Source organism: Melanostigma gelatinosum (genome assembly GCF_949748355.1).
Source record: "Melanostigma gelatinosum genome assembly, chromosome: 12".
NCBI classification, from domain to species: Eukaryota; Metazoa; Chordata; class Actinopteri; order Perciformes; family Zoarcidae; genus Melanostigma; species Melanostigma gelatinosum.
This window is the reverse complement of record NC_136645.1, coordinates 2163997-2190785: the sequence shown is the minus strand read 5'-3', so window position 1 is coordinate 2190785 and position 26789 is coordinate 2163997. Positions and strand designations below refer to the sequence as shown.

Sequence of the window (26789 nt, the reverse complement as noted above, 5' to 3'; positions counted from 1 at the left end):
TTGCGTAACAAACAGTTTTTACCAGTTATGGGGACAATTGGGAAATGCGGATGATGTACTTTAAAGCAAAAAGAGCACTTTAATCTAATATTCAAGTCTTTCTTTTGCATCAAAGCTTCGAGTGTGCAGACCTTTCTTAACACTTGAACTAGATGTGTGATTCAGGACTCGTCAGCTCGGTTGCATGTCGGAGGGAACATCGTGTCCCATTTGTTCCGTCCCACCGCCATGTGGAATATTGTATCAGCAAGTCGTAAACACAGTCTGTTTAATAGCAGTAGCGCTGTCATGAGGGGGTTTGAGTCCCACCGGAGACGCCAGTGATGAAATTACACGCTCGGCGCATTTTTAGGAGCCTAGCTGGCATTTAGTGACATTAGAATAAGCTGCAGTTTCAGCACCCATTAATATTTAAACCAATGAGGTGAAAGGAGTTCAGCTTTCAGAGCTGTTTACGAGACAATACGCTCGGGTTAAAAGGTCAATTCTTTTTCAAGGAACGGGACCGTTGACACATTAGTTGTGGAGCAGTAATCATTAGAGATGCACTTGTTTTATTACTTTGCAAAGTATTTGTTTTAAATAAACAAATCAGCCATAAGTTGAGAACGAGAACGGTGATTGGCCACTTTAGACGCCATTAGAGTTAAAGAAAAACTTCTCTGTCAGGAGCAAACATCTAACAAACCTCCTGCTCGCCATAATTAATGCTCTTTATCTCCTGTTCAGCAATGAGACGAGTAGAAGTTACTTATGTAACTAGAGTTATACAATCATGTCTGTAGTCCACCGTCACTGTATGTCATGAAGTGAACGACAGACTGTCGACACAGTCGGTGTGAGGAGGAGAATAAATAAGTAAAGTAAGATACAGCTCGAACACGTATTGTACGATTTCAATGTCTACATGTTTCATGACCAACAGGACCCACCAACGTCATGCAAGTCAGGAAAGAATAGTTTTGTTCGTGGTAGAAGTATTTACTCAAGTTACAAATTTAATGACTTAAGACTTAAACGTCAACGACTCGTGACTTCACTTTCCCCCCAAAGATTCTAAAGTATGTTATTTTAAAGTGTGTCACGAATCAACGTATTACCGGGATCAACTTCACGTTAACGCTATTCGTTCGCAGCACGTCGACACTCGATTCCCCAGATCCACTTAGAGAAACATGAACGAACGACATGCTACTGAGCTCCAGTTGGAAGAAATGACTAATCTGTGGTCAACGAAAAATAACTTGTAGTATGCAAAATGACAGCCGGAGACTGGAATGGCGTTACATTTGGTAAAGAGAGCATTATGACTTGAATCTCAAAGTTTATAACTCGGGATCTATCATACTTTATAATCTATCATCCTGTTAAATAATATTTCACATGTTTTATGAACTGATGTTATGGGTGTATTTAAAGATGTCGTCTGCAAAGAAAATGTAGCAATACAAATAAGTGCTGTTGGAGTAAAAGTACAGTACAACACGTCAAATGTAGGAGTTGGAATATAAAGTGGAATAAAATGGGAGTAAATAAGTTCCTCAAACAGTACTCATGACTTTCCACCACTGACTGGATCGTGGTTTAACCACCGCATGACTTTAAGTTCTAAAGTGACCCACGATGAGACAAGCTGAATAACATTCTCATCTTTTATTTATTTATTATCTAAGTGTATCTTTTATTGAACAGGGTCGCCTAAATTCCCAGATCTGATTGTGTCCTGTAGGTTTCCTGCATTGTAAAGTCATTAACACAGATTCTAAATGTCCTGTTCATTGTTTACAGTAGATCTACATTTACTATTCTCTACCCTCAAAATAGACAAACAACAACAGTTTCCTTCCTTTTGAATGAAGTGTGGAGTCGGTCACTAACAAAGTGCCGAGTCATCAGTGTTCCTTTGAGGCGCTTGTGCAGGATTTCCTTGTTCTCTTTCCTTAGTTTCCGATCACAAGGGATGCTTCAGTTTCCATGTGATGTGTGAACTTCAGAGACTGAAAGGTTTGGAAGGAGTTGGTGAAATAAGTGGTTGTTTTTGGTCTCTGGAGTCTGAACACAGTGTCCTGTGTTGGTCTGAATGTTGAGAATAAACTGGCAGTAAATGGAGCAGCAGTACATGAGAACCCTGAGAATGTTCTTCTCCTGTGACTTTAAGAGCAGAGCGGGTTTATCCTTTATGTATGGTTTATATCCTTGTTGTGATGGCAGATAGAAAATATGACTCACAAGATAATTGAAAACAGAGCCGCGGTGAATTGTTTCGGGGTTAAGATGAGATTAGAAACATGCTGAGGAGAAACAAGGGAGCGTGTTACATCCACACTGTTTTAGTCGAGATCAGATTCTACACCAGACACGCATTAATGAATCCATCAGTGGGATTCAACACCCTCGGGCCTCCACGCACATCAAATCACCTTCTTATGTGACCATGTTATTCCGTCGTTAAACGTCATGTGACTGAAGTCCGCACATGTAAACCGTCGGGCGTCTAAAGGCTCGAGTGTTTTTTTTTCTGATTTTCTGAAGCGTTTCCTCTGAGATTCATCTTTTATGTGAGGAGCAGCACTGACTGTGAGAATGGACCCGTGTGACTCCGATGTGTTAAAGCTGTACTACACCAGATGCATTTAAGACTGGTTTGTCCTAATATGGACCTTTGCTATGAACAGCAACTAAAAACCTCTCAGATTGTTTAATTTTAAAGATTTCATGAGTCCTGAAGGGGTGACAATAGTAAAAACTAATATTCTGTCATTTTGAACCCTTTCTAACAAGACGCCCTTTTGGTTTTACAGGTTGTTTAATTATTTTATTAATATTTAGTAAATCCCAGTAGACCAGAAACTGCCAAAGCATTAATTAATTTATGTGCAATATCAATATTTCAGCCGTGAAATATTGTAAATTCAACTGTTCAGTCCATTTACTATTATATTTAGCTTCCTACTGATGAACTTGTTTTCTTTAATGGCTCCTTTGCTGCACTGCAGATTTGCTGACTGTGGGACTATTAAAGGATTACAACATCGAAGTTTAAATATCAGTTATCAACCATAAAAAAACGTGCCAAAAAGTGACAAATTCCTTTTGACTGATTGAACCATATGCAGAAGTCCTGCTTCTGCTGACAATTGATCCCGTTTCATTCAGCGTACGTAGCTGTGAAACCTATCAACATGTTTAATCGTCTTCCAGCACATTGAGGCTTCTCCCAATATTCAGCTCTGCCAGTTAAAACAAACAAGATGTGTTGCCCAATAGGATGTCTCCCACTTCCTGTTGTGAAATAGAATATTCTTCCCAAATGAAACCTCACACGTTCGGCCGGAGACGAGGCCGCCTGCCGTTTGTCGGCCATGTTTGGTTCCGTCTCACTGAACAGGAACAGAACTTCCTCAGATGGAAACAAAGCCTCGTCTGTCTTTCTGCCTCCTCGGTCTGCAGCCAACGAGGAGAACAACGCATCACTCCCTGTTCTGAGACGCCTCGTTTCTTTTTTGGAGGTCGGAGCGGCAAAAGATGAATGAAGTGTGATTAAAAGATGGAGGGGGGGGGGGGTTACGTAAAGACAAGAGAAGATTAGAGCTCAGGAGAGGAACGCTGTGAGACAAGTGTGGAAGCATTAAGTGAAAAAGAAAATGAAAGTGACGCCCAATGAGATGAAGAAACAGAAGAGAGTAAACCTCATTGTGAGGGAGAGGAACGTAAACTCAACATGTTATAACCACCGCTGGATTCTAAACCCTCCCCAACCAAGTTCATGATTCAGCAGCTCTGTGAGTCCATGAAGGTTTGACTCACTCACTGCTGCAGACACTCGAGATGACGAGCTGACCCGTTTAATCGGTACATCTTTAAAGTGTGCAGATGAACGGAGAGAGGAGATGGAGCTTCTTTTATGGGCACGTCAACAATCACCAGATGACATTAAAAGTCTAACTCATACTTGCTGTATTTCCTGTTAAACGATGTAAACAATTTATGATCTTCTCAGCAGTATTTATGTCAAACTCATGAGCTGACAATGACGGGAACGCTGTTGTTGCTCCAGACTTCACAGTAAATAAGAATGTAGCACTACCTACGAACATGAGCGCGCTGTAATCCGTAGAGACCACAGGAACTTCATTTGCATGTAATCCATGAAATCATGAAACCAAAATAACTGTCGGATTAAAAGTCTGATTTGAACCTCGAACCAATTTCCTTGTTTTTTTCTAAAATGATTAATTGTCTGTTCCTGTGATGTATGTTTTCAAAACATTTCTCTCTATTTAATCTAGTTTGTAAAGTGTGAGTTTCTTGAAAAGCACTTCCTGAATAAAATGTGTAATTATAATTATTCTAGAGACAGCAGAACCCTCACAGGGCAGGAGGAGGTCAACAGGTCAACGAGAGACAAAGCCGAACAATCGGACACCAACGTTATCTTAACCCAAACTACGATCTTTTACTAAACCAAACGAAGTAGTTTTGTGGGAAGACAAGTTTATTTTGAAAAGACCGTATTCATGTAACGAGCGAAAATGTACACGTTTTGCTGGATTTTTGTTGGAAAACGCACAAAAAATACAAAGTTATATGAAGAAATATCTCCAGGACAATATTATGCTGCAACGATGATGCATACACATACTCACAAAACAATACATTGCTGTTCAGCTGCACTAAAGCGTCCTGCAGACGTCGTTCCTCCTCCACTGATGCTGATTAACATGTTGTGTAAACCGTATTTATTTTAGTTGTATAACACTTTGAATCCCTCTGGCGTGCGTCTGTTAATCCAAAACTATAATCCGTGGCTGGCCGCTCTCTCTGCTGTACAATGTTGTCAGTCAAAGAGAAAAGTAAAAAATAAACTTAAAGACTACAGACTGGATGTAAGAGGTGGACGTAGTCATCGTGACGGCACTGGACTGATGTTTTGAAGCCTCGAGTTCGGCGATTTTGCCGTCGCCATCTTGGATTACGGCCGTCGCCATCTTTGTTTTTTGCAACTAGTAAACAGAAGTGACCATATTTAAACAGACCAGTGACGCCGTATACGTCTCTGGTCTGACCTGTCAATCAGCGTGTAGCCCCGCCCTAAAGCATCCCCTGCTTTATGGTCTGTGTGACTCTAAATGGACCATAATGTACTAAATGAACATCATGCTGTATTGAAGAAGACTTGAAACTAGAGATTGAGACCATAAACTCATGTTTACTGAGGTAATGAATCAAGAGAGAAGTAGAGTCATTTTCTCATCGACTTCTATACAACCAGAGGAGTCTGACACATTGGCTTCACTTGGTCCATTGGTTGCTTGTAGCAGAAAAGGACACAGAGTGACATTTCATAATCACGGACACATTAATTGCTAAGACTTAACCAACTGACAGGAACACTCATTTCCTAACAGACAGCTGTTGTAACATCTGGTTGGAATGATTCTTCACACGGCTCGCAGTAAAAGAGAGTGAAATCCAATGAGGCCGAATGAAACGTGGAGAAACACGACTGAGTGTGACAGCAGTGATCTTCTGTTCGAAAACACTTCCTGCTGCCGTTTTCCCTTTTCTCTTCATTTGAAAAACACATTCCTGTGAATTGAAACGGAGCGTGGTGTCTCGGGGTTCACTCAATGTGAAACAGCTTTGTTGTTTTTGGACGGACACGTCCTCTCTCACATGGTATCCCTTCACTCCTTCCCCCTGCTCTGTGGGAGACACTGAAACAGGTCGATACGTGGCGTGCAGATACGCTGCTGTGCGAGCTTAGTGTTGACCCAGTAATGTGGCTTCACACACACGTGTTGTGCATTAAGTCGTCGTAATCAATTATCTGCAACATTTACACAAAACCGTGTCTTCACAGATCTTTATTTTACTAATTTGTTTGCAAAAAAAAAAATCTGTAAACTTCAAGAAATATGAAGAAATTACCACAACAGGAAGTGCCGCTCACTTTGCAGGCAAGGACGCATTAGAGGAGTAATCATAAGAGCAGGAAAGCTGTTTTTCACTGTGTTAAATGTGCTCCCCTCCCCCGTCTCTGTCTCCTCCAGATCCAGCCGTACGATAAGATCGCTGGCAGAGGTCTGCCGGACAACGTGGCCGACTGCCTGAACAAACTGGCGGTGGTGAAGCTGAACGGGGGCCTGGGCACCAGCATGGGGTGCAAGGGCCCCAAGAGCCTGATCAGCGTCCGCAACGAGAACACCTTCCTGGACCTCACGGTGCAGCAGATCGAGGTACGGAGCACCTGACCGTGCTTGATTTAAAGAATTTAAATAGGCCGTTCAGAGAGATCCAGACCTGCATTATCAATAGTGCTTTATTGTGGTCCTTACGTCATGTCATCGTGACATTAGGGATAATATTGACGTATTATTTAATGTGTAAATAATAGGGCAACAGATTATGAGTTATGGATTCAGATCAGCAGAACAGAAAGGAGCAAATATAACTTTTAGAAACGACCCGATCACTTTCTCTTCCTACGTGTTAATGACATAGAACGTGACACAGCAGGAAACAGAAATGTGTTTTCTTGCATTTAAAAATATAAATACATGCGTATATTGGTGGTAAAAGGGGTATTAAGAGTTCTAACCGACTTTTATGCATTTAGGAGAAATAATTGATTCCACAGAAATGTTGACCTCAATAGCAGAGAGTAGAGTTTCACAGGAAGTGAGGAGGGCAGCAGGTCACCCCAAAACTGTAAACTACTGATAAAAGACTGAGGTTTGAACTTCTTTGTTTGTTTTAAATGGACCATAATGTACTAAATGAACATCATGCTGTACTGAAGAAGACTTGAAACTAGAGATTGAGACATAAACTCATGTTTACAATGTTTACTGAGGGAATAAATCAAGAGAGAAGTAGAGTCATTTTCTATAGACTTCTATACAACCAGAGGAGTCGCCCCCTGGTGGACACTAGAGAGAATGCAGCTTTAAGACATGAAGCAGAGGTTGCCGCCTGGTTTTAAATTAACCAAAGACAGACAGGAGAACACATTCCCCAAAACCTTTTCACCTCACTGGAGAAAACTCATTTAGTTTCGACGTAAGAACCAAATAAAGTGTTTCTGGATCTTCACTGTAGAATAATTGATGGATACGTTCAGGCAGACGCACTTAAACTCTCACTTTTCTGTTGCGAGTTGTTCCTTTATTGGTTGTTTTTATATGTTACTGTCCTGTAACCTCAGACCATGAATCCATCCGGGGATAAAAGATTATTTTCTCTCACACCCAGAGCTGACTGACTTCTTTTTACAAATCAAATCACCGACCTACTGTGGCACAGATTTGTCAGTCAGGTTTATTTCAGCCGGTTACCACACAGGCATATATATATAATATATATATATATATATATATATATATATATATATATATATATATATATATATATATATATGTGACATCAGGATGGGCGAGGCAGGGCAGCAGGAAGTGACGTGTTGCCCGATGTCATACTGGTTTGTGGACATGTTGATGTGGAGATGGTGTGCGTCTCTGAGAGGAATCTATTACATCAGCCCGAGCTAGAAAAGTAGAGAAAGGACAACTAACACCCCCTCTCCCTTTCATAGATATACAATTACAAACATATGTGAAGCTGCAGTGAATCATCCTCTCAGCTCAAGCTGCTATCATTCATGTATCCGAGGTTCCAGAGACTTGTAGTGTTTGGAAAAAGAGCTGAAGGTTCTTCTGAAAGGAGTTCAGTGTGATACCTGGAGGGAGGGAGGGGGGGGGTGAAAGAGGATCTGTTGGCCAGCAGTGTGTGTGTGTGTGGGGTGGAGAGAGTGTGTTTAGGTTATTGGTGCCTGATTGTTCATCAAAACATTTTTAAAGAATGCTCGGTGTCCATCGGCAATACCAGTAAACTGTTGATTTGTTTAGGTTTGTTGAATGAAGAAATAACTCACACGTTGAAGTAGGGCTGGGCGATATGGCCTAAAAAAAAAATCTCCGATTTTTTTACAAAAAATCCGATTCACGATTTAAATCGATTTTTTTCCCCCAAAATTTTTTGCAGATGACAGAAGCTGTTGAAAACAATTTTTTCTTTTATTTTGTGATGATTTTCCCAAGTAGGTTGATAAAAATAAAGTGCAAACAAAACCTGAACATTGTAGAAAGGTGCCTGTAGTATACAAAAAGTATTTGGTCACTCTTTTGTTTGCCTGAATCATTTAAATATAAAATTAAATTAAACATAACATTAAATGGCATTAAATAGTAGCCTTCCATTGTAAACAACTGTGCAAATGTAACTTTTTACAGTAAGCTTTTCTAACTGAATACACTGATACAAACACAGCATGAAATAAAATGTATATGACCCTTTAACATTCACATTTTCAAAAGTGCAACATCTGATCTAACATCAACATAACATATTTTGCACAGTAAATAAGTGCATGTAAACAAAATCAAGTGCATTCACAACATAACCAACAGTATTAAACAGTAGTGCATGTTTTTTCTAAATATTTTTTGCCAGGAAGACAAGCCTGTCTACTACCTCTGGCTTCAGGCATGCACGGTGGCATGTAACAATGCCCCCCCCACACACTGAAAAGCCTCTCAGAGGGGGCACTTGTAGCTGGCACAGAGAGGTATTTCTTTGCTAAAGTACTTAGCCTTGGAAAGTTAAGTTGGTGACGCTTCCACCAGTCAAGTGGATCGGTGTCTGGGTCAACCTGCTGGACCACAGGTCAGTTGTTGCGGAGTAGAATGACATCCCCTCCAGCTCCGCAGAGATCCTTTGGCGTGTACTATTGTACAGCCGAGGCAAGGCAACGTCAGAAAAATGTTTACGGCTTGGTAGCACGTACCTGGGGTCCAAAGCTTTGAGACGGTGAATAAACCCCGGCTTTTCCACGGTGTATATGGGCACCATATCTTTTGCGATATACATCGCGACTGCATCCGTGATGGCTTTCCACCGGGCACTCTTCTTCTCATGCGGAGTACAGTTGGTGAATGTCTCCAAAATGCTGGGTTGTTTTTGTGAGGTGGCGGCGGCAGCAGTGAAGCTGCTGGCCGCCATTGTTTTAGTTTGTAAACAATGCGCGCGCACTCTACTACGGGAAAAAGGGGTGGGGGCGATTTTCTCGATTTTCAATAAAACACATCGCCTTAAAGCACACATTCGAATTAATCGATTAAATCGATTTATCGCCCAGCCCTACGTTGAAGCAGCTTAAAGAGATTAAAGAAATGTGTCATGAATCTGTCAGACAGCTCGGTTGTGTCATTGAGTTTAAACAGGGTGTGTGTGTCTCTCTCTCTCCTCCCAGCACACTGCTCTCTGTGTCCGAGTCACTGCGCTCCATTTTCTGCTCAGATTACCTCCCGACTGAATCGGCCATTTAGAAAAGAGAGAAAATGAATCTCTCACACACACACACACACACACACACACACACACACACACACACACACACACACACACACACACACACACACACACACACACACACACACACACACACACACACACACACACACACACACACACACACACACACACACACACACACACACACACACCTAACAGAGCCCTGTACTCTCACACTTAGCGGAGACGAGGACGATTGGCCTGTTCCTGGGATGGCGCCACCTGGCTGCTGAACATTTCCTGCTTTCAGCTCGTTAATACTTCACTTTAGTGAATGAAGTCAAACTTAAAAAGCCCCCCCGAGTGTCTCTCTGTGGACGGAATGCCTTCATCCGTTACCACGAGGCTTTTATTCTGAAATATTTGCAGGACCGTGTTGTGGAAAATGCAGTGCCTTCCACGGTTCCATAAGTTAAGTTATGATTTATAAATGAGCTCAAACACGTCAACTTCTTTTTGCTACAAAAATAAACTTTGCTTTATTCTCATTTTCTACGATTACTCTACAAGAGTGTGATGGAGAATCACTTACTCTGATTCAAGGCTTGTTGGATACTCGGAGTGTGTTGCTAGAGAGGAACTCACAACCAATCACAATCATTCTCCGATTCATTAAAGCAACCAAAGCAGGCGCCGCTAGTCGACCTCAACCTACAAATGGGCGAAGAACAGAAGGAGAAACACAGAAACTTCAGTTTTATATAGCATAAGAAGAAGACAATTGCAATGTCAGCTTCTTTTCCAATATCCTGCAGCTCTAAATAAAAGTTATTGTGAGGACAAAATGTAAAATATCCAAATATTTCGAACATTTTAAAACTCTCTCCCCACATTTCCTTTCTATATCTCTAATATGAAATGAAGACAACAAATAATGCTCTTATGTTCATGACGAACAAAACCGTAACAATAGTTAATGAAATCCAGATTTTACTTCAAGACGCACCATTGTGCACACGGGCCCTCTGTTTGCTCCACACTGGACTAAATGTCCGAAGCTCGTTCGGGGTCCTGTGGAAGTTTGAGTCTGTTCCACAGCGAGGAGGCCAGAGCGCGTGTCCGGCTGCTGTTCACAGTCGACACGCTGCAACAATAAATCTACCAAAACTGGTTACAATTAAAAGGAATTTAATCCCACTCATGCAAGTACAGTATTTACAGTGAAGTACACTATTTCATGAAATATTAAATCAATGAAACCCCGTTTGCAAAAAACTCAACTCAGCTCCTCAGGTATAAAACCCGTCCGTCCTCTGAGAGCCATCACGCGAGAGAGAAAAAGACTTAAATTAAACCACCCACATCCGCTCGAAACTCCTCCTCTTCCGTTTATCCCGATTCCTATTGGCTAACTCCAGGAGTGTATTCTGTCAGTCTGCCTTTCTGTCCCTGAGTTTACGAACACAGTCAATGACCGTCAGTTATGGTTTAATCCCTCTATGATAATCCTTCAGTATAAACGTTAAACTTCTGCAACTTTGACAAAGCTTCATGTCTCAAATTCTACTTCTAGCTGCTAATCCTAAAACACTTTATGCTTATCTTAATTATGCATTTCCAAAACACTTATGTTTATGACTAATTATGAATTCTTAATTCTTAATTATTAAACACTTTTATTATAGCTACTAAACACAGTTATATGCTCAAATTTCTTACAGTCCTCGTCATCCCTCATGTTCTGCCTCTCACTCAAAGCTTTCTCGTACGTTGTCGGTGGGTTTGAGTCTTTTCATTTGTTTGCGTTGTGAAGCGTGTGAGCTGTGGGGGGGGTGAGCACAAAGCTCTTTAACATCCTGAAGTATCACTGCCCTCACAAAGCTGCGGGTCAGTTAAACACAGTCATGCACCGTTAACAAGACGTCAGTGTTCGTTTAGAGGAAGCCAACTCCCATCCTGGTTATTAAAGGGAAAACAAGGATGTTAACAGAAGTCTGATTATTCCTTCTCTCATCCTCCTCCTGACTTTGATTTTCTCTCATCTCTGTGAATTACTCCGTCTCTCCCCAGGTGTTTCCCTCTTTTTGTATTTATTCTAAATCAAGTTAAATACCGTCAACGCCAAACAACGTCACTACTTCTACAAGTCCGACTGATATAACTGACTCTTAAATTAGTATTCAGAGACTCAAACACAACAGAAATGTTTTTAGTGGCAGACATTCAACTTTAATCATCCCATTTCTTTATCGTTTCAAGTGTATTGATTTTGGGATTTAAACAGATAATCTTTCTGAAAGAGAAAAATAAATAAATCCTTATGCAGCACGTATACGGTTAACATCTGCATGTACATGTACATACTAGGGGTGTAACGATACGCGTATTCGTATTGAACCGTTCGGTACGAGGCTCACGGTTCGGTACGCATGACGAACCGAATACGTTTTAAAAACCTTTATTTAAGCAGGTAGTCCCATTGAGATTAAAAATCTCTTTTGCAAGATGTAAGTGAAAATACTACATAACATTAAGGAGCAGTTTTTGTTTTTTATGCTTATGTGTCGCTAAGAAGACACCCCAGAAGATGAGTCACTCAGGTATAGTTCCATCATTGTTCAAAGTCAAAGAATAACTTCATGATGTTAGTTGTAATGAATAAATGTATTTTAAAATAAAGTACATTTCTCTGGCATTTATAGTTTTCTACTGTACCGAAACGTGAATTTTGTGAACCGTTACACCCCTAGTACATACTGGTCATACACATGACCTGCCACCACGAATATGTAAATGTTCTTTCCATCGACGTCTGTCTCTCAGTACTGCACCAGTAAAAGCTCAGAGGAAATATGACCCTGAATACATTAAATATGTATTCATAACAGAGTGATATTTATATTATATTCATCATTACAGCGGACTGGGGCATAACCAGGTGAAAAATGAAGCCGATGCAGATGTTTTAAAACCTGCATTCTCTCTAGTGTCCACCAGGGGGCGACTCCTCTGGTTGTATAGAAGTCTATGAGAAAATTACTATTTCTCTCTTGATTTATTACCTCAGTAAACATTGTAAACATGTGTTTATGGTCTCAATCTCTAGTTTAAAGTCTTCTTCAACACAGCATGATGTTCATTTAGTACATTATGGTCCATTTAGAGTCAAACAGACCATAAAGCAGGGTACCGTAAACGATGACTACGTCCACTCGTTAGATACAGTCTATGGTCATAACAGTTTATTTTTTCCAGGCCTTAAATGACCAAAAGAGAACCTCTGGTCCGAGTTATAACTTGGAAAAATCTGAGTCAGTCGTGTCTGGATGCTAATAATGCTCGCGCTAAAGTCAATGTTTTATCGCCCCCCCTCACAGCACCTGAACAAGACTTACAGCACAGACGTGCCCCTGGTCCTCATGAACTCCTTCAACACGGACGAGGACACAAACAAGATCCTGCAGAAGTACACTCACCACCGCGTGAAGATACACACCTTCAACCAGAGCAGGTGAGCAAACACGCTAAGCACATGCTGAGCACATGCCGTTAAAGTACGTAAGAAGCGATGTAGCAGCATTGAACCCAGAAGTACTGAATGAACTCTGATGATGACCGGGTTCAGTATCTGAGTGGTGGACAATCCTCTGCTGTGTGTCCAGACAGGAAGTGAGATGTAATGTATGGAGACACGTGAATATTTAATGCCTTGGCGTCTCCATTTGTCAGTCATGTGGAAACTGTTTTTTTCACGGTTTCCCTTTGAATTATTTGGAGCACTTGTGTGTTCTGTGCAGTACGAAGCGGTTTTCAGACAGCGCTGGTGTTTGGAGGCTGTAGCTTCATGATTTTAGCGGTAGAATGTCAATCAACAGAACAAAGAGAGAAATTCATAAAAAAATGTAATTCCCTGCTCATCACATCACACTCTCTGGTGCAACAGACAGATTCAAAGAATTGCCCGTACACTTATTTTCTATGGTCAAAATAAACCAAGCAGACGAGCAGAATGAATAATCAGTCTATCGCTTTGTTCTTTATTCTTTTAAAACTTAAGACTTTATCACAATTCCTGCCAAGATCCCAAATATAGTTTTATTTTAAATGCAAATCCAGCTAACAATAGCTGATAACGCTAACTGTTTCCTTATAATAACTGAATCAAATAGATAGAAAGAGATACAAAATGATTTTTAGTAAAGATGTGATGAAATATTTAAAAAGAAACTTTAAAAACACACAATGTTTAATGTTCTTATCAAAAACAACAACAAAAGACACCAAGATCTTTCCATAGAAATGTGTCTTGAAACTGAATAAAAAGTATATTTATGATTGTATAATACAAATTACATGAATTATTATAGCTTTTATAACTCCACCTGACGCGGACCCTTTGATCTCTTTCATGCCCGCCGCGCCGATAACTCTGACTCTTTGGCATGTTGCCTCACCTGCAAACACTTTAATCCCCGAAGGCGTTGTTTGAAGTCCTGCAGTGATTCTGAAAGAGGTGCTTTGGGGCAGCGGAGGGGCTCACGGCAGCTCCCGCTGCTCGTTCACAACAGTGCAGAACGTACGTGTTTTAACGTCAAAACACCAGAAAAGTCTCCAAGAACACCAGAACAATCACTAGATGTGTCACTAGTAGCTTTTGACAAAACAAGTCGCCATGAGGGTTTGGAAAGTCTCCAGATTTAGTGAGAGAGTTGCCAAGTTGGCAGCAATATGTCCCCGGAGAGCAACACTGGACGCAACAATGGTTCTTATCACATGTTAAACCAAACAAAAATCTTCATAAAAACAAGTTGTACAAATAATAATATATAAACAAGCATATTAAAGCTACTGCAGATGTAAAAACAAATGCATTTAACTTACCAGAGCTGCTGTTCACTATTTAAAGACAAAGTGCTTCCTCCTTTCTTTGTTAATAAAGAGTTTAATCTCACGTTGTTCAGTACATCCGTGCGTTTTAGTTCCAGTCAGAAGTCCTTCTCCATTCATGGACGCTAGTGAAGACAGTCGAGCCTCCCCATTTGTATTTCTTGAATATGTTTTAATGCGTTTGAGGCTGAAAATGTCTGCTCGACAGAGGCAGCAGATTTTGGGATTGTCACCGCTCCACACGTCAGGCTAGCCCACTGACCAATCACGTACTTGTAGGCCAGCTAGAAGGCTCTGACACGTCAAAGAATACGCCCAACATGTCAAACTAAAGATCTGATTGGTTGAACACTATGACAATCAACAATATCGTCCCCATGTACTTTAATCTGCACTGGCTGCAGGTGAGAGTCTGCAGAGAGCCACACTCTGGCTCTGTTCTTACCTAGAGACACAGAGGTGAGATCTGATTGGATAAAAGCTCTAATTAAAACAAGCTGCACTGGAAGCAGAGCAACTGAGGAAGACAGTAGCTGTGCAATGAGAGAATAAGATAATGGGAAAAATATTTTTATAAATTATAATACATGTAGTGCATTTAAGAAAAATTATTAAATAGATTCTTTTTTTTAAATATATATAGCTTTGTGATTCTGTTTAGGCCAGCAGAGAAGGCCTTGCAGGCCCCGACGGCCCGCCACTGATGCACACGCACCTGGCCAATAGGAGATTCTTGAGCTACCATCCAGTACTATCCAGTGATCAGACAGTAAATAATGATAGTTTGTTTATAAACTAAGAATCACAAGAAGTGAACTTTAAACTAACATGATGTCCGATCTTCTTCTGTCCAGGTACCCTCGCGTCAACAAAGAGTCCCTCCTCCCGGTTTCCACCAACCTGAGCATGACGGGTCAGAGCGCAGAGGGCTGGTACCCTCCGGGCCACGGCGACCTCTACGCCAGCTTCTACAACTCGGGCCTGTTGGACCAGCTGATCGCGCAGGGCAAGGAGTACATCTTCGTGTCCAACATCGACAACCTGGGAGCCACCGTGGACCTGCACATCCTGCACCACATGGTCAGCCAGCCCAACGGCAAGCGCTGCGAGTTCATCATGGAGGTGACGGACAAGACGCGCGCCGACGTCAAGGTACGTGGAGGACGAGGTTTTATATATATATATATATATATATATATATATATATATATAAATTACGTACAGTGTTTACACATGGACGTGATGTTTTGGCCGAAGACTGAATTTAGTTCAGTCTTTTTAGACCCTTTCGTCGCCATCAATGCAACCAAAACACATTACAGTCGAGTAAAGAAAGAGATTCAGAAATGTGCCGAGCTTCATACCTCCACCCAAATATAATGTCATTTAATTCGTGGCACTCAAACAAAAAAATGACAGTTGACATTTTCTAGAAATGTGTCCTCAGTTCTCTAATAGTCTACAGACTGTCAGCAGTAGAATCTCTTTATGTTGTGATTATCCTGGCCAAAATAATTGCAATAATTCACAATACTATCTCAATAATCATCCAAATAAAACTCTTAAATGGAACTTAAACTATAATATTTTCATGACGTCACAGAAAGACACATGTTTGCTGAGCGAATATCTTTTTTTAGTGAACAATCTTAAGTAATACATAAATCATGAAGTCCCTATGAATAAATAAATAAATACATAAAAATACCAACACTGTGAGAGTCTGGTCTTTCTTACTTGACTATTGCTGTTTCATGATAGCAAGCAAGACCTTGGGCTTTTTCCAAGTAATATCCACGATTATACCGAGAATAGACATTTAGCGTTTTGTTTTTATTTGATCCTGATCCGTGATAAAATCCTATATCGCTCCATCACTAGTCAACTGCTTTAATTGGAACTACTTTCACGGAAGAACTTGTTCCAAACTCCCTGAATGAGTTTTGATCAATAAAATCAGAGATATTACCAACACCACCAACACATCTTCAATTTAAAAAGCAGCAGCATTATAAAAACACGTTGTAAAACAGGACTCTTGACTTTTCAGGGCGGCACGCTGATCCAGTACGAAGGAAAGCTGCGTCTGCTGGAGATCGCCCAGGTGCCCAAAGCCCACGTGGATGAATTCAAATCCGTCTCAAAGTTCAAGATCTTCAACACCAACAACCTGTGGATCTCTCTGACCGCCATCCAGAGGCTGCAGGAGCAGAAGGCGATGGACCTGGAGATCATCGTCAACCCCAAGGTGAGCGGAGGAGGGACGCACTGATCCAGTGAAGAGGAAGTAGAATAGTAGCAGCATCATATTAAAGAAGGAGGAGGGACGCAATGATCCAGTGAAGAGGAAGTAGAATAGTAGCAGCATCATATTAAAGAAGGAGGAGGGACGCAATGATGCAGTGAAGAGGAAGTAGAATAGTAGCAGCATCATATTAAAGAAGGAGGAGGGACGCACTGATGCAGTGAAGAGGAAGTAGAATAGTAGCAGCATCATATTAAAGAAGGAGGAGGGATGCAATGATGCAGTGAAGAGGAAGTAGAGCAGCACCATATTAAAGGAGGAGGAGGGACGCAATGATCCAGTGAAGAGGAAGTAGAATAGTAGCAGCATCATATTAAAGAAGGAGGAGGGATGCAATGATGCAGTGAAGAGGAAGTAGAATAGTAGCAGCATCATATTAAAGGAGGAGGAGGGACGCAATGATGCAGTGAAGAGGAAGTAGAATAGTAGCAGCATCATATTAAAGAAGGAGGAGGGACGCAATGATGCAGTGAAGAGGAAGTAGAATAGTAGCAGCATCATATTAAAGAAGGAGGAGGGACGCAATGATGCAGTGAAGAGGAAGTAGAATAGTAGCAGCATCATATTAAAGAAGGAGGAGGGATGCAATGATGCAGTGAAGAGGAAGTAGAGCAGCACCATATTAAAGGAGGAGGAGGGACGCAATGATCCAGTGAAGAGGAAGTAGAATAGTAGCAGCATCATATTAAAGAAGGAGGAGGGATGCAATGATGCAGTGAAGAGGAAGTAGAGCAGCACCATATTAAAGGAGGAGGAGGGACGCAATGATCCAGTGAAGAGGAAGTAGAATAGTAGCAGCATCATATTAAAGGAGGAGGAGGGACGCAATGATGCAGTGAAAAGGAAGTAGAATAGTAGCAGCATCATATTAAAGAAGGAGGAGGGACGCAATGATCCAGTGAAGAGGAAGTAGAATAGTAGCAGCATCATATTAAAGAAGGAGGAGGGACGCAATGATCCAGTGAAGAGGAAGTAGAATAGTAGCAGCACCAAATTAAAGGAGGAGGGACGCAATGATTCAGTGAAGGGGAAGTAGAGCAGCACCATATTAAAGGAGGAGGAGGGATGCAATGATGCAGTGAAGAGGAAGTAGAATAGTAGCAGCATCATATTAAAGAAGGAGGAGGGACGCAATGATGCAGTGAAGAGGAAGTAGAATAGTAGCAGCATCATATTAAAGGAGGAGGAGGGACGCAATGATGCAGTGAAGAGGAAGTAGAATAGTAGCAGCATCATATTAAAGGAGGAGGGATGCAATGATGCAGTGAAGAGGAAGTAGAATAGTAGCAGCATCAAATTAAAGGAGGAGGGACACAATGATGCAGTGAAGAGGAAGTAGAATAGTAGCAGCATCAAATTAAAGGAGGAGGGATGCAATGATGCAGTGAAGAGGAAGTAGAATAGTAGCAGCATCATATTAAAGAAGGAGGAGGGACGCAATGATCCAGTGAAGAGGAAGTAGAATAGTAGCAGCACCATATTAAAGGAGGAGGAGGGACGCAATGATGCAGTGAAGAGGAAGTAGAATAGTAGCAGCATCATATTAAAGGAGGAGGGATGCAATGATGCAGTGAAGAGGAAGTAGAATAGTAGCAGCATCAAATTAAAGGAGGAGGGACACAATGATGCAGTGAAGAGGAAGTAGAATAGTAGCAGCATCAAATTAAAGGAGGAGGAGGGACGCAATGATGCAGTGAAGGGGAAGTAGAATAGTAGCAGCATCATATTAAAGAAGGAGGAGGGACGCAATGATGCAGTGAAGAGGAAGTAGAATAGTAGCAGCACCATATTAAAGGAGGAGGAGGGACGCAATGATGCAGTGAAGAGGAAGTAGAATAGTAGCAGCATCATATTAAAGAAGGAGGAGGGATGCAATGATGCAGTGAAGAGGAAGTAGAATAGTAGCAGCACCATATTAAAGGAGGAGGAGGGACGCAATGATGCAGTGAAGAGGAAGTAGAATAGTAGCAGCATCATATTAAAGAAGGAGGAGGGACGCAATGATGCAGTGAAGAGGAAGTCGAATAGTAGCAGCATCATATTAAAGAAGGAGGAGGGACACAATGATGCAGTGAAGAGGAAGTAGAATAGTAGCAGCACCATATTAAAGGAGGAGGAGGGACGCAATGATGCAGTGAAGAGGAAGTAGAATAGTAGCAGCATCATATTAAAGAAGGAGGAGTGATGCAGTGAATGGGAAGTAGAATAGTAGCAGCATCATATTAAAGAAGGAGGAGGGACGCAATGATGCAGTGAAGAGGAAGTAGAATAGTAGCAGCATCATATTAAAGAAGGAGGAGGGATGCAATGATGCAGTGAAGGGGAAGTAGAATAGTAGCAGCATCATATTAAAGAAGGAGGAGGGATGCAATGATGCAGTGAAGAGGAAGTAGAATAGTAGCAGCACCATATTAAAGAAGGAGGGATGCAATGATGCAGTGAAGGGGAAGTAGGATAGTAGCAGCATCATATTAAAGAAGGAGGAGGGACACAATGATCCAGTGAAGAGGAAGTAGAATAGTAGCAGCATCATATTAAAGAAGGAGGAGGGACGCAATGATCCAGTGAAGAGGAAGTAGAATAGTAGCAGCATCATATTAAAGAAGGAGGAGGGACGCAATGATCCAGTGAAGGGGAAGTAGAATAGTAGCAGCATCATATTAAAGAAGGAGGAGGGACGCAATGATCCAGTGAAGAGGAAGTAGAATAGTAGCAGCATCATATTAAAGAAGGAGGAGGGACGCAATGATCCATTGAAGAGGAAGTAGAATAGTAGCAGCATCATATTAAAGAAGGAGGAGGGACGCAATGATCCAGTGAAGGGGAAGTAGAATAGTAGCAGCATCATATTAAAGAAGGAGGAGGGACGCAATGATCCAGTGAAGAGGAAGTAGAATAGTAGCAGCATCATATTAAAGAAGGAGGAGGGACGCAATGATCCAGTGAAGAGGAAGTAGAATAGTAGCAGCATCATATTAAAGAAGGAGGAGGGACGCAATGATCCAGTGAAGAGGAAGTAGAATAGTAGCAGCACCAAATTAAAGGAGGAGGGACGCAATGATGCAGTGAAGGGGAAGTAGAATAGTAGCAGCATCATATTAAAGAAGGAGGGATGCAATGATGCAGTGAAGGGTAAGTAGAATAGCAGCAGCATCATATTAAAGAAGGAGGAGGGACGCAATGATCCAGTGAAGAGGAAGTAGAATAGTAGCAGCATCATATTAAAGAAGGAGGAGGGACGCAATGATCCAGTGAAGAGGAAGTAGAATAGTAGCAGCATCATATTAAAGAAGGAGGAGGGACGCAATGATCCAGTGAAGAGGAAGTAGAATAGTAGCAGCATCATATTAAAGAAGGAGGAGGGACGCAATGATCCAGTGAAGGGGAAGTAGAATAGTAGCAGCATCATATTAAAGAAGGAGGGATGCAATGATGCAGTGAAGAGGAAGTAGAATAGTAGCAGCATCATATTAAAGAAGGAGGAGGGACGCAATGATGCAGTGAAGAGGAAGTAGAATAGTAGCAGCATCATATTAAAGAAGGAGGAGGGACGCAATGATCCAGTGTAGGGGAAGTAGAGCAGCACCAAATTAAAGTCTTTACATCCATGTGTACACTGCACACATTGGCTGCTGACGGCGAATGCGGCATATTTTTAATGGTGAAAACTTTCCAAAATGTAGCCAAATACAGCCTTAAAAGAGGAGGTTCAAGCTGTAGCACACAGCAACATTAAGCTCCTTGTTCACCTCCCCAAAAGCCAATAAATAGTGTAAGCTGCTGAGAGCAAACAAGTGGTTTTGGGAGGACACAGTTTTCATACAGGAAACTAAGTATGACGTACATTAAGTATGGGAGATGGAAAAAACTAAGACAAGAAGCTCTTCTCCTCGGTTAACTACATCATGACTCACATCAGGATGACTTGACTTCACAATGGATGCTCAGATTAAAACTGTTTACTTTCAACAACCAGCAAACATCATTCGTCCCGTTTCTCCACGTCGTCACACGGCTGTGAGCAGAGACGTCTCTGCACACACTCCTCCACAGAGACCCAACGCTGCTGAATAAATCATTTCTCTCTGAAGGAACTCCAACGGAGCCCACATTCTAAAAGCCTCTCTGAGATTGTGCCGCTCCGCACGGCTCCGCTCCCTGAGCCGCCTGTTGTCAGGAGAGGGTTTTGCATACAAAAAGAAAGAAAAGGAGCTTCAGACCAATCCAGTTATCTGGTCTCCTCTCTGGTGGCTCATCTGCCCCACTTGGTGTGTGTGTGTGTGTGTGTGTGTGTGTGTGTGTGTGTGTGTGTGTGTGTGTGTGTGATGGCATAAGAGAGACAAAGATGAATATTATCGTTAAAATATAATTTATTTTTTCTTACTGAGCTTGACTGTGCAGCTCTAGTTCATTTTTACACACATTTTAAAGAAGCAAAGAGTTAAAATAAAAGTGAGGCAGCAAACCGTTGCTGTTTGAGTGAACATGAAGGGAAGGTTTCCGTCATGTGGATTAGCATGATCTGTTGATGTTTATCCTTTATTGCCCTCCAAAGAAAACACATTGACGTGATCATCCGCCTCCGGTTATATGCAAATCTGCAACCGGTGTAATAAATTCACCGCTGAACCGCGTTCCTGATTACTGCCGCCTCGGCACAAAGATGTGATTTTCCAGCCCTCGGCTCCAGGATCACACACACCGTGACACAGCAAGTGTTGCGTAACGGGAGATAACTCTGTGTGTGTGTGTGTGCGCGTGGTCCCATCTAGGTTAGAGGGGCCCATTCATGTTACACAGCACTGCGGCCCACTACATGCTACAACTGTAAACTCGAGGTTCAGAGAGGTTCTTAAGATAAAAACCTCCATAAAGTGGTGAATGTTACTCGACTCCTGGTAGTTTTACCTGAGCTCCAGGTCATATTATTTTTTAAGTGTTATTATTCTTATTAATATTCCTATTAATAATAATAAATATTATTATTATTTGCCGTGTTTGACGCTTTTAAATGAAGATGAGTCCTACAAATAATAATAAGATACAAAGAAAAAAAGCTCAGTCAAACCATAAAAAACAACAAAGCAAATACCCAGTAGCAATGAAATATATGCATTGAAAACAAGGAAAACAACTAAATTCAGCTTTTAAATTCAACAAGCAAAGCAGTGCTGCAGGAAAGAGTCCTAAAACCCACTTGATGTTTTCTAGTCTCCCACAGTCTGAGTTCAGTCCACTTGGTAAAGACGCCACTTTGTTTTTCCTCACAACCCAGAACAGTCCAGTCCAATCCAGCACAGAGCCACATAACAAGAACGACAACTCACAACTCTGCTCCGGGTTTTGCCATGGATCCCCACAAACGAACCAACCCGGAAGTTGAAATACAATAACAGCGCCAGTTTAAGAAACGGTGATAATTTACCGTAAATACACCGGGTACTCACGGTACCGTTGATCGGTCAGTCACAGTCAGCAACGTCGGCGTTAACTCAGGCCAAGACACCGGTAAATCCTGGAGAAACACGGACTCGGACTCCATAGACGAGGCCTTAGTTCCTCTTCATACTGCGCGGTTTATTTGAAGGATGTGATTGGATAGTTGTAGGATTGTGGGCGTTAACTAAACGCTGAACTCTTGACAGGTGGGCGGGGCTTAGGGATGGACGATACCAAATGTATTTAGGGGGGACACTAGAGGTAAAATTTACTAATTAATATCAACATGAAACTTCCCTTGTTGATTACTGACATTAAGACAAATATTTTTTATATTACACTTGATCTGAATATGTCCATTGTTTAAAGCTGTGTTATAAACGTTTGTTTAATTTTGTTGACATATTAGAGTCAAATGTATGATATCTGTTTGTGTCACTCCATCAATCACAAAATACACCTTCTGTCTCCATCAGACTCTGGACGGCGGTCAGAACGTGGTCCAGCTGGAGACAGCGGTCGGCGCCGCCATCAAATGCTTCAACAACGCTCTGGGCATCAACGTGCCTCGCAGCCGCTTCCTGCCCGTGAAGACCACGTCGGACCTGCTGCTGGTCATGTCCAACCTGTACAGCCTGGACGCCGGCTCGCTCACCATGAGCCCCAAGAGGGAGTTCCCCACGACGCCACACGTCAAGCTGGGCGGCTCCTTCACCAAGGTAACTACAAAACAACAACAATAATGTAAACAAGACAACATGTGAAACAGCTGTGAGCTCAGGTACTGTGTTTGAGATCTTCTGAGAGGATTTAAGGTGATTTGTGTTCAAACTAAACAGCAAACATTTAAAGTTTAGTTCACCCAAATCAAAAAAAAAGTATATTTTTTACTGTATTGAGCCCTGCAGGAAGTTTTAGTTTTATCTAATGGAGGCAAACAGCATTTAATTTGCAAAAAGAAAGAAGAAGGTTTAAATGTTTTTATCAGAGGAGCCACAAACAACACAGCAGGTTGTTCACAGCCAGCGTTCCTCGTGTGTTCAGGTTCAGGAGTATCTGACGCGCTTCGAGAGCATCCCCGACATGCTGGAGCTCGACCACCTCACGGTGTCTGGAGACGTCACGCTCGGGAAAAACGTTTCAGTCAAGGTAAAAAAAGTCTCCTCAAATGAAGTTTTACCGGAAATACGAAGAAAACAACAACATTGTAAACTTTCACGTGAAATAAGAAATGGGTTTTAAAAGGTTTGTTTCAAAAGCTTGTGTGGGTTTGTTGATTTTTGTTTGCTGAACTATTACGTCCAGTCATTTTGTTGAAGACGTGAACTGTTGTTCTGGGAACCTGAAGAGTTTGTGTTCCTTTATGAACTGAACTGATTCAAAAGGAACTGGACTGGTCTATGAACAACCCTGTTTTTTGTCATCTTTTTGCTTTCATTGGGTTTGGGTTTTTGCTTAAAAATAAGTTATAAACTTTGAAATGATACTGGTGGTGCAGTTGAGTTTGTTTGATTTGAGTATTTAATGCCACGGTTCTGTTTGTGTTCAAAAAATAACCTAAAGTTTATTCTGATCACCTTTATTCTTCATGGGGTTTAACACTGACTCAACATTTTGGTTTTAAACGTGTTAAAAACTGCTCCATAATAGATATCATTGTGCATCAGTGTTAAAGTCTTTGACAGTAACTATGCCTGTTCTAACGTCCTCCTTCCTCCTCACAGGGCACCGTCATCATCATCGCCAACCACGGGGATCGGATCGATATCCCCGCCGGCTCCATGCTGGAAAACAAAATCGTATCGGGAAACCTCCGCATCATGGACCACTGACGCCTTTTCTTTTTCACTCACTCACTCACTCACACACACACACACACACACACACACACACACTCACTCACTCACTCACTCACTCACTCACTCACACACACCCTCATCATGTGACCCAGTTGGCTTCATTCCAGTCATGTGACCCCGTTTCTCATGTTCCAGCCCATTGTGAGAGGAAGTGTGCATGTGTGATATACTGACCTCTACAGGCTGTTTATTATATATTAAACACCTGTAACAGTGTTAATAATGAACTACATAGCCGTCATGTTAAATAATTACCGAAATCAAATGTGTATTTAATTTGTGTTTGTTTCTAACTGATTTTCTTTTCTGCCAAAGCAGACTCAACATAGATTCTATAATCGTATTAATAATCTGTTAATAATAAACTGCTAATGCTAATCACATACTGTACTTACACAGAGAGGGGAAGTTACGGGAGAGTTTTCACCATTTATTTCAAGCATAAAGTCCTCACTGAAAGATATGTTCAACAGAGAAATAACCGGATTAAAGTGTCGTCGTATGTCGACCGGTTGTCCATCGCACGGCTAATATACTCACAGGAAGTCTCCAGTTTATCGTCCACAAAGAAGACACACAGAAAGATTCCAACCCTTCGCCGGGCCATCATCCCTGTGAATAGTCGATTAAGAAAATATAATAGTTAAGCGGTTAAATTACTCCTAAATTGGTTTTATACCTCAGACATATTCTGGATCAACAAGCTTGTGATTTACACATCATTCAAGCGTCCGGTGAAGAGACCGAAACATCAGATCTGTGTTGAATGATGCAGCGTTAGATTCATCGAACAGTAAAAGTTGCAGGCCAGAAAACCAAGAAGAAGCTGAAAGATGCTAAAGATGGTGATAATTGTCTCTTTCTTATACAGGTAGACATCTTGTGCAGAAATCCAGTCTGAAGGGGAGTTTGTGCTGAGAAATAAATGGGTCTCTTTCCTCCAGAGCGCAGAACTCATTTAGACCTCCAGAGTCCAGAATAACCTCCCACCAGTTTGTACCCCAGAGGAGAAACTAGTGTGTGTGTCTGCCTGTTTGACGCCCTTTGAGTAATAATGTTGTAATGCCATGAAATTCCATGTAACAGCTGATGTGTTAAAGTGAAAGCCTTTATTTGTACAGTCCCCTGTGTGATGTAGATGATATTTCTGTTTTCTGTTTGCTCACATTATGACCTTAATGTCCTATGACTCCGCTGTCCATCCCGTCACTCAGCGTCCACACAACGCAAAGACAGGAGGTGCACACACACACACACACACACACACACACACACACACACACATACTTCGGATGGGTCCGACATGTCTGAAAGCAATAAGTGTTGATCTGTGACGGTGACGAGGTCTCGGGCCCAGTTCTGCCTCCTCGGAGCTGAATAAAGTGCAATATGAAAAACAATGAGCAGGCGCCATCTGTTGTTTTCTCTGCACCCAAAATCACTTCATTCATCAATGACCAAGAGCGTCATATTGGATGTCTGATATCGAGCACGTAACTCTCTGTAAAACAGCAAATTATCGTTGTTTTTACACCTTGTTTTTTCTAAATATATTACTTTTAGCTTGAGGTTACATTATGTGTCGACCGTGAACGACAGACTGTATATAAGAAGTGAACGTAGTCGCCATCTTTTTGTTTTTTTGGGCCTTAGCTATCTTGGTGTTTGGTCGTCACCATCTTGGTTTTCGGCCGTTGCCATCTTGGTTGTTGGTGATCGCCATCTTGGTGGATTTTTGTCCGTCGCCATCTTTGTTTTTGGTCATCGTTATTTCGTTTTTTGGTCATCGCTATCTTGGTTACAAAGTGTCACCATAGAGTCATATTTCATGAATGTATTTCTTTATTTAATAAAGCTGATGGATGATAAAGAACACAGACATTCACAGACATGGAGGCCCTTCTCATGACAGCCGTGGCAGATAGGCAGCAGAGTAAGCGTCTGCCCCTGAAGACGTTGCTCCGTAGCTCTGGTAGCACCGCAAATAACTCCACAAGTTACCTTCAAACCTGTTGTGTGAAATGACATGAAGTCCTGCAGCTCACCTGAAGAACGAGCTGCCGTTGCAGAGGACGACCCTGTGGACTTTAAACTCCACGTCGTGGACTCTGATCACGGCGTCGCACAGTTGTCCCTCCAGACGGAGCTGATTGAAGATCGTTTTTCTGAGGACGGCGCTCATCGTGCAGACGTTTTAAACTGCTGACAAATTCTACGAATACAATACACACATATCAAATGTATGAGTTAGTGAGTTACAGTCTCTGGTGACTTTCACCTGCCAGATTGTTCGTATTTGAAACTCGTGAAGCTTTAAACTCACTTTCTCAATGAACTGATGCTGTTCTCTTTTTTCAAAAAATGCACAATACAGCTCGTACTACATCAGGGATGAACTATGATGTACTACATGATGTACTATATCAGGGATGAACTATGATGTACTATGATGTACTACATCAGGGATGAACTATGATGTACTCCATGATGTACTATGATGTACTACATCAGGGATGAACTATGATGTACTCCATGATGTACTATGATGTACTACATCAGGGATGAAGCTGTAAGTTTGTTTTTCTAAAGCATTCTTTAGTAAATGTGCTAAATGTGACATCGCCTACTCGACTCAACTCAAAAGTTAAATTCAATAATCAAAGCTGGTTACATTTTAATTGATTATCTATTTCAAACAATTCAATAAAAACATGTATGTCCATTTTAAGGTACTTCATTTTACTACATTTCAGAGAGAAAACATGTACTTTTAACTTATCTACATGTAGTACTGCTTTCATATTCATTTATCAATAATAATGATCAAATAATATGATATTAACACTTACAGTAGCATTAAGAGTTCTGTTGATACTTTAATCACATGTTTGTTACTTATGTTCTTCAGTAAAGTTTTGAATGCAGGACACTGGAACTCAACAGCTGTT

At 41.5% G+C, this 26789-nt stretch overlaps 2 protein-coding genes across 2 annotated transcripts in view; one reads left to right on the top strand and one right to left on the bottom strand.

Annotated features, from left to right (window-relative positions):
• wdpcp (WD repeat containing planar cell polarity effector) overlaps window positions 1-22105 on the bottom strand; it is a gene marked incomplete at its 3' end in the record, with an annotated part of 95689 nt that extends 73584 nt beyond the window's left edge. The window contains exon 1 of the mRNA XM_079280111.1: window positions 21969-22105. The remainder of the gene's footprint in view (window positions 1-21968) is intronic.
• The window catches only part of ugp2b (UDP-glucose pyrophosphorylase 2b), a 30014-nt gene extending 4779 nt beyond the window's left edge, over window positions 1-25235 (top strand). Inside the window, exons 4-10 of the mRNA XM_079280412.1 lie at window positions 6054-6239; window positions 12729-12862; window positions 15093-15390; window positions 16289-16486; window positions 22459-22701; window positions 23027-23131; window positions 23707-25235. Coding sequence (XP_079136538.1) covers window positions 6054-6239; window positions 12729-12862; window positions 15093-15390; window positions 16289-16486; window positions 22459-22701; window positions 23027-23131; window positions 23707-23814 — 1272 coding nt within the window. The 3' untranslated portion in view covers window positions 23815-25235. The remainder of the gene's footprint in view (window positions 1-6053; window positions 6240-12728; window positions 12863-15092; window positions 15391-16288; window positions 16487-22458; window positions 22702-23026; window positions 23132-23706) is intronic.
• The last annotated feature ends 1554 nt before the right edge of the window (window positions 25236-26789 follow it).